General features: G+C 33.9%; 1 protein-coding gene across 1 annotated transcript; it reads left to right on the forward strand.

The window, feature by feature from the left end:
• The first annotated feature begins 1,629 nt into the window (after positions 1–1,629).
• Positions 1,630–8,638, forward strand: LOC133193342 (uncharacterized). The gene is made up of 10 exons (XM_061329285.1): positions 1,630–3,382; positions 3,531–3,686; positions 4,039–4,174; positions 4,344–4,472; positions 4,616–4,717; positions 4,955–5,133; positions 5,705–5,867; positions 6,055–6,105; positions 7,078–7,214; positions 7,780–8,638. The coding sequence occupies exons 1-10, from the start codon at positions 1,823–1,825 to the stop codon at positions 7,891–7,893; spliced, it is 2,727 nt and encodes a 908-aa protein (XP_061185269.1). The 5' UTR covers positions 1,630–1,822; the 3' UTR covers positions 7,894–8,638.
• Positions 8,639–8,875: the final 237 nt, after the last annotated feature.

An 8,875-nucleotide genomic window follows, 5' to 3' on the forward strand; every position in this document is an offset into this window, starting at 1 on the left:
TGACGAGTCTGATGATGGAGACGACGATGAGGAAAAGATAGACTGTTCTGTCGCTGAGTTGGAGTCAGTCAATAAAACTAGTAAAGAGGGTCAAGAAGATATCCGTTGTGGGAGCAGTTGCATTGAAAAAGAGACGGAGACGATGCAGCCACTTGCTCAAAATGTGAATGCAACCCGCAATAACTACAGTTGTAGTGCTGATGGGATCCAGTACTTTGAGCCACACTACTACATGAATGATTCCTCTGCGGATGCAATTCTTCCAGTCATAATTTCTCGAGGAAAACAAAGGGTGATCATGTTGCTGAAATTCCATCTAAACCAAAATCTTGATATTGAAATTACATTTTATATGCTCTTTTCACAATGTCTATATCTACCGGTTCAAATCGCATCCATACGAGTTAACTTGCAAGAGTACTTCATTCGGAACGGGTTAGCTGAAACAAATGATTTAGAATTTGTATTTGATGAAAACTCAAAGGCTGTGTTTCGACAGAAACAGGATTCACCAAGTCATACTGAATATAAATACAACTTTACATTGGAGAATATAAAACTCCAAGAACAGTATTACAAATTTCAACGTATTGACACGCGGGGTATTTTATCAATAAATGAAGAAAGGGTTCAGAGTTTATGTTCGAAGCTTTCCTTGAATGCCGTGTCTTTATTACCCACAAAGTTGCATATTCAACCAGAAATTCAGTGCCCAGTGGACTGCGACATAGCAAAGTTTCTGCCAACGAGTTTCAAAAACATTGCACTGTTAGGCAATTTTGATTCATCATTTCTCAATCAACAAAATTTGTCCTGGGTTGTCATGGTATTGAATCATCATTCGTCTTCTGATCAAACACATCAAAATGATAATTTTGTAGAGAATCAGAACTGTGCATCCCATGGAGCAAGAAGAGTTTGCAGCTGCGGAAACTCTCCAGCAATTTACAGGAATGAAGTCGACCTAACAGAATCCTCAAACGTGTCCCTTGGAAATAATACAAGGGAAAATGTAGACAAGAAATCGAGTTCATTAGTTTTTGATGTTCCTGCAAATGAAAATTCACCTTTTTCCAATCATGAAATTTCATGTAGATCGACTATTGCAAATCCAATTTCAAATGGTGATTTCGAAGATAAATACGACGCAGAAGGGGAAGCCCTCATTCCTGTAGAAAGCCAATGGACGTCTCATGGAGATAATTTAAGGGAGAAATTAGAAAGTCCTGACAGTAAGTCAAATTCCTTAGTCTTGGATGTTCCTGGAAAAGACAGACCACCTCTTCGAAGCTATGGAATTCCATGTAGATTGTCTCCAGAAAATCCAAACTCAGATTGTGATGAAAGGTGCAGTGAAGAAGTGGATGCTCTTATTCCAGTAAAATGCAAATGGACACCTTCAACTTTAATGGAAAATAATAAATTGAGCACTTTAACGAAAAGGAACAAGAAAGACAGATATATGCTATTTGTCGGAACTTTCACTTTGAGTTGTCGAAAATGTCTGTTGGAGATTCAAAACCAAGGAGTGGATGATTTAGGCAAAGTTAACTTAAAGATCATGAATAACTTAACTGACAAATGTCCTCTTGAGCCTGAGATCTTTTCTTCAGAGGCAGATAAAAGCTTAGAAACTGAAAAAGCATTTTTCAGCAGATATGGTATTAGTTACCAATTTGCCGAAAACTTTCCTGCTGAACAACAGAACAGTGACAGACCGAAGGACATCTCAAGCTTAAGCCTACAAGTAAATCATTGTTTGGTATGTTTTTCAAGTAGCAATAATAATTATTCATGTCCTGAAAACATCTGTGTAAAGAAAATGCATGAAAAAAATATGAACTTTGAGAAAATTATAAATACCTCAGCATGTGGGAATTTCGTTGTGAAAGTTCCGAAAAAAGTCTTCCTTGATTTGAACCGGCCAATACGGATTCCATTCCTTGATAGCCAATTTGAAATCCATGAAAAGTTGAAGAACTTAATGTGTCCATTGTTTCAACTGAACACCAAAGAGCAGTCATCAAGGCTCTTGGTTGAAGAAAGCGAACTAGAGAAACCCATTTTACATTTATCAGTGTATGGAAACAACTTTGCGAATCGGTGCCTCAAAAGACTGTGTCTAAACGAAGAATTGGACAAGAAATTGATTGCAGAAGAAATCAGTGTTATGACGTATCACAAAGCTTTCCAAATGAGTCACCCTGCAATGAAGGTTCAGGAATTACAAAATCGGGCTCAGCAAAGAAAAATTACATATTTGAAAAATGTGCAATTTCCATTTTTCTCTGGATTGACCGAAAAGATGTCACGATATAGAAATAGTGACAGTACAACAGATGGAACCGAGAAAGTACAAACATTCAAACAGAGCAAAAACAGAATTCAAACCAAACAATTTCTAAATTCTCAGAGCATATCTTCTGCAAATGTCGGGCTACGAGATGATATCAGCGAGGAAAATAGTAGAAACGTATTCTCCAATGATCTGATAAAACTTAGTTCCAAAAGACAATGGGGCAGACATGAGAGCGACAGTGAGATCCCTCATTCTTTGGAAATTTCTTTGAAAGATAATTTGGCATTATCATGTAAATCTGTCGACCTCACTGAAGAACAAGATGATGATTCTGTGCCACAAGAAATAAAACGATGTCAACCGCCTTTCGATGTTTTGCAACGGGATAGTGCTTACGGTACGCAGTCGAAAAGAACATCGGATGGAATGAACGAATACTATGAATCTTATGTAAAATCTTCAAAACAAAATTATGGATTTTCACTGACTGAACAAAAATTCAATGAAAATGCAATTAGATGTACAGAAGAATCTGATGTACCTACCGTTCATTTCAAACATGAAAGTCCATTAGAATATGACTTCTGTAGATTCGAGAGTGACAATTCAGAAAATGTTTTGCAGATTGATCCTCTTCTAGCAAAACATCTTGTAACATCTGGTCTTCCATTAGATGCCGTAACCCTAAAATTGAATTCAGGACAACTTGGGACACACATGGTTTCTGAAGACTATGATACGAAAAGTGCCTCTCATGGGCTTGTAATTGAGCTTGCAATGCAGGCCAAATTTACTAGCCTAGATGACGAGTTTAAAGAACTTCATCAGAGCTCATCTGGCGGGACTTCCACAGGGAGAAAGACCGGACACAGACCAACAATTCACACGAGTATTATAACAGTAGACCCAGGTTGTTATGAGAAACTTGCTGAAGCTCGACACACTCTGGACACACAGGGACTCCTATATCCCCCATATGCACGATCTGTTATAGCAGCAGCTGATTCACATCTAAGGGATTTTTTGACCTGTATGAAAAATAATAGACTGGAGCATCATTGTGGATTGGTTTTTAAAAGTGAGGTCAGTCAATGGAAAAAAATGTTTTAATACAAAATGCAGTACAATAGGAAACACATTGCGTAGAAAGTTTATTTAATAAAGTAAATCTCAGTCCATAATAAGGAATACTTAATATATTTTCATGCTTTAAGTTCATAATTTGTTTCAGGAGATTCAAAGCATTGTCAATGAAAAGAATAAGTTCAGGATTGGCCATGAGTACAAGATTCTACAACAGCTTGGTGCTGGTGGACATGGGACTGCTCTCTTATGTGCCTGTATCTGTAATGACAAGAAGAGTGAAAAACCATTTGTTGTGAAAAAGGTAACAGTTGATGCATGCATATATTCTCAATATATAAAATAATTTATATAATGTATATTCTTAATGCATAGACACATGTGTATACATGTACCTACATATGTTTTCAATAAACAAGAGACTTTGTACCATCATTAAGAGGCAAGAATGCACTCTCTAAGTACCACCTTGCTTTTGTGCAGTGAAAATGAGCACTTGATAAATTAAATTCTTTCAGATTATACTTGAATTATCTTACTGTAAAGTTCTTCTATGAGTTTTAATGTAGGTTAAAAACAGTTAATTTAGATATTTTTCCCTCTACATACATTATCTTTATATATTTTTCAAAGAACATATGCACTTTTCAACATAGATTCGAAGAGATCATTTTCATGAAGAAGAAATCACAATACCATTTCATCATGGCAATATGTATTCCCACATGGTAGAAGTGTACGGAATAGTGTTGGAGGGTGAGGAAGTCTCAGTACTGATGCAATACGCGGAAGGTAAGATATTATTATAACCAAGCAAGCTATTTTCAAACATTTTACTTAGTTGTTTTATTGAACTGAGATGGTATCATGTGATAGATGTTTTCTTGCATTTTAATAGAAATAAGTTGGGAATGGTTTTCAAAAGTGCTGAACAATTCTTTCTTTCTTTTTTTAAATAAAGGTGGAACTTTGAAAGAACACAGAACTTCTTCGGAAGGAAATCTCCAGCATTTAATTTCTCCTTTGTACAGAGTCTTGAAAAACTTATCTGAAGTCCATCGCCTTGGAATTGCTCATTTTGACATTAAAGGTGACATTTAAAAAAGCTTTTTCTAAAAATGTTCTCATGGATTATCCGCATTTCAATATAATAGTAATTTAATAAGTATTTTAATTCTTGATGTCATAGTCATTCCTACTACATGTCATCATTGGATTTTTTCTGTATTTTAGAGGAAAACATTGTCTTTACTTCGAAAGATGATCCCTTTTCAGCTACACTTATAGACTGGGGATCCGCCAAAATCATCAATCAGACCAATCAAAAATACGGCAGTGAGAATATATTGTCTTTCTTATATTATAAATTACAACTGCCTGTTCAGGTACAGATTTACGAAAAAGTAACCAATATCATTAAGATGTAAAATTAAAATAAAATTTTTGTCTACCTTTTAAAAAGAATTATTAAATTGAAACTGTTCGACTATGTTTTAAAAACCTGTTTCAAAGTTGTGACTGTGTAATGTATGCATAAATCCTAATAGGTCAGAAGATATATTCTTTTTGTAGATGGTACCAGGCGGTTTTATCCCCCAGAAATGCTACAAGACCGTACTGAAAATGAACTTGACCTAGAGAAACATGACGTTTGGACGGTGGCGTGTGCTTTTCTGTCAAATATCAATGGCGCCTTTGTGTTTGATGAACTGTGGAAAAGATGTAAGGATCGGCATCAAATGTACAAACAGGTACGACTCTTGGAAAGGTCTGTACAAGACTAATTAAGTTATGCAAAGGAATGAAAAATGAGAGTTAGTTTGCATTCTGGAATATTTTGAATTTTTCTTCTCTCAGGATCCAAAATTAAAGTTAAATAGTGTTTAGTAACCGTTTATAAAGTGTTTTATTTCTTTCAAATAAGACATTCAATGCTGGAGGAGTAAAATCATAAATAATCAAGTGCATTCAGCGTATTAAGATCAATGTAGCAACACTTTGCATCTAGATTAAAATGTTATCTTAATAAAGCCTCGGTAATAAATTTAAATGAAATAATCCTAAATTGAGAAGCAGCCATTCAAAACAAAAATGTTGACCAATGAACAGACAGACAAATGACAAGGACCAATGCATTAAAATACAACGAAGGGAAATATGAATTATATGTGATTTATTAGATGTACATATTAAAAGTCGAAAAAAGACGCACCCTAAAATCCGAGAATCTTATTTTTAAACTGACATATTTTTGAATTAAGATAACAAGATTTTTAATTACTAATTACATGTTAAATAGTATTTGTACTTGTATATCTGTAGGGCTTGCTTGCTGGACATGTTATCAATGAAGAGCTTTTGAAAGGGAAACATCGTCCAAGCTACCTACTCCTTCATCTGACAGATCTATTGATGTCGATGTTAGATCCGGATGTGACGTCACGCGCTAGTGTTTCCGACGCTTTGAGTCACCCAGTATTTCACTGTAAGATACACATTGCTGTATTTGATTTTATTCTATGAATATTATCCACGTGCAAATAAAAATAATAAAAATATCTACTTAGGTTTATTACAATTTTCACAAAAGAAATAATAATTAATTACATTTTTAACATTTTTAGGTATAATTCAATGACTTTTTCTGTCATCTGTCAATTTCTTTCCCATAGGTTGTAAATACGAAGCTACTGCCATGAATGAATTGTGTGAAGAATCCACTTGTAAGATCATTTTTGAGTCTATATCATTGTTTCAAATTGTTATTTAGATTAAATAAAATGTGAAGATTTCAATTTATTCAGAGAAACTGCATTAAATTAGGATGAATTGCTCCAATTTTGGCTGAAAAATATGCTTCACTCTAAAGAAGCGAATATAGCTTGGGTATCCATTATGACGCTTTTTGGTTTTTATTTCAAAATTAATCATTCAGTATATACACAAAATAAAATCGCATTATTTAATAGATTTAATATATATTTAATTATATTGTCGTTTAGGCAGAAACAATGTCGGGTATGATTTCAATGAGATTCTTTTTTTAGAATTTGGGAATTCTATGTTTTCTTCAAAGTGAACGGTTAAGCTATGTGAACCTTTTTAACTGTTTAATAGTCTTTGAATAAATCAATGCTTGTGTTTTCACCTTTGTAATTCAATATCTTAAGAGTTTAAACATAACATATTCATCAATATTTCAGGTAAATAACATTTATAAATATATGTATGCAAATGCACATTGGTCTGAATTTGATCTGAATGTTATCAATGCACGAAACAATTGCAAATCGTTTTATAACATTTTATGGTTCATACTAAATAATAAAATAATGTAATATAAAATATGCTGAAGAATCCTTAACATTTACAGATGGAACGATAGCTTTTTCCCCGTAATTTTGTTTACATATTTGATAATTTTAATGATATTACCACATGTAATAGTACAACAACTTGTTGTTCTTTGGAATTAAAAAATGAATGCCTTCAAGTATTTTTTTCCAGAATATTTGAGTTTTTATTTAATTTCTTTTACATAAATAAATAAAACTGATCATTAAGTTAATAAAAGTCCCAAAAAGTAATTGTTTAGTAGCATGTAAGAAACTGACTGCAATGCAAAGATTTTATAGAATGTAAAACTAATTTTTTCAAGGATTTACTGAATATTAATATTTTTATATTTTATTCAGGTTCTCAAGACACTGACAATAACAGACGCTTGGTCCGGGTTCTTGTTCACTATAACAAGAAACCGATTTACCTCAATCGTCTATGCAAGGGATACCCAGTCAAAGAATTAGTCAGAGATGTAGGATTTAGGGAAAAGGTAAAACATATGTATACTTAACTTTTTATTTCCTTTCCTGATTTCTTATTACGAGGAAAGAGTCTAGTGGACAGTAGACTAAACATGTCGCCATTCTCCTGACAAGTAACTATGTGAACAAAAAAACTAACTAATCTCCTGTAGTCCTATGCGTAAAACTAATATATTTGAGACTTAAAGACAGTTAAGTAAAGAAGCACTTTTGACATCTTTTCATTTCATCCTATAACCTTGTAAAGATTAAATTGTATTTATCATAACCCTAACCTCAGCCATTTTGATTTTTATATACCTTTTGTTATGGTTCAAGGCTTCTGTAAGTGAAATTATATGATTTTATGAAGCATTGAGCAACATCTTAAAATAATAATCTGAGAGAACTCGAAGTAACATGATTGCATCTTGTATGTTTTGACTACAAGTTATCAAGAAAACTTGAAACTCAATGGCAGTCAGGCACCATGAATTCTTAAATCAATTTATGCTTGAAATGATTAATAATGGAGGGAGATAACTGAATGCTTATCTACCCTCGCTATGCTTTGATCAGTTTTATATTTTGCAGGTTGAATTACGTGTTCCACAGCAAGACATACGCAATGGATATTGCCTCCTTAAAAACGAGAGAAATGTTTTTTCAATAGACAGTGACTGCTACCTGGAACTCAGACCAGCATAATCGACCCTAGTCGCGCTTTTCTTGATGCAATCAATTGTCCACTGACCGTGTTCAATAGATTTTACGCAACACTGACACAAAATGTGCCATATTGAAACAAATGTTATTTTTTTTTAGTATTTACTGACACTGATAAATGTCAGATACACCTTGAAATACTATTCCAAAAGGAGATTTTGAAAAATTTTATCAGTCTGAAAAAAGAAATTAATTGAAATGCCTGCGTGTTGGATTCATAATGCTAAATTACATGCCTGATCTCTTGAAAAGTTTGTAATATAGATTGTATGATCATAATCATGATATGTTCTTCAGATCTTTGACATGTGATTCCAGTCCTTTTGAATATAATTACTTATATTGACTAACATAGATATTAAAAAAGCAAGATTATGCCCGGATTAAAAAATAAAATAGAGAGGAATGTAATGATAAAACAATATTGATGTACATATTTAAAGCTTCCTGACACTTCTTCTGTAAACATACATATGTATGGCACCAAATCATGTGTTTATTTTTTTTGTTCGGGTCATTTTATTATATAACGAATTCTATTTTTATTTTTACCATGCACTTATGTCTTTTGTAGTTTTATGGGAAGACTGACGTTATTTAAAGAAACATTCTGGAGGAGAGAAAATAAGAGAAGTTACATTTTTTAAGGGCGGATCCAGTGGAAGGGAGTGAGACTCCATAGTAAAGTAGGCTTATCATAAGGTAGTTTGGAGCTGCCTCCAAATCGAGAGATTGATTGATTGATTGTTGTTTAACGTCCCTCTCGAGAATTTTTCACTCATATGGAGACGCCACCACTTGCAGGTGGAGAGCTGCAAATTTTGTCCTATCCTCGGTACTTACGGCCGTTGAGCAGTGAGGGATCTTTTTCGTGCCAGCACCTACTGCGACATGGAATCTCGGTTTATACAGTCTCATCCGAAGGACCGGTCTCCACGCCCCACAGTGGGATTCGAACCCGCGA

The sequence above is a fragment of the Saccostrea echinata genome, unplaced genomic scaffold, assembly GCF_033153115.1.
Source record: "Saccostrea echinata isolate AGI-Se365-2 ecotype Australia unplaced genomic scaffold, CSIRO_AGI_Sech_v1 ptg000027l, whole genome shotgun sequence".
NCBI lineage: Eukaryota > Metazoa > Mollusca > Bivalvia > Ostreida > Ostreidae > Saccostrea > Saccostrea echinata.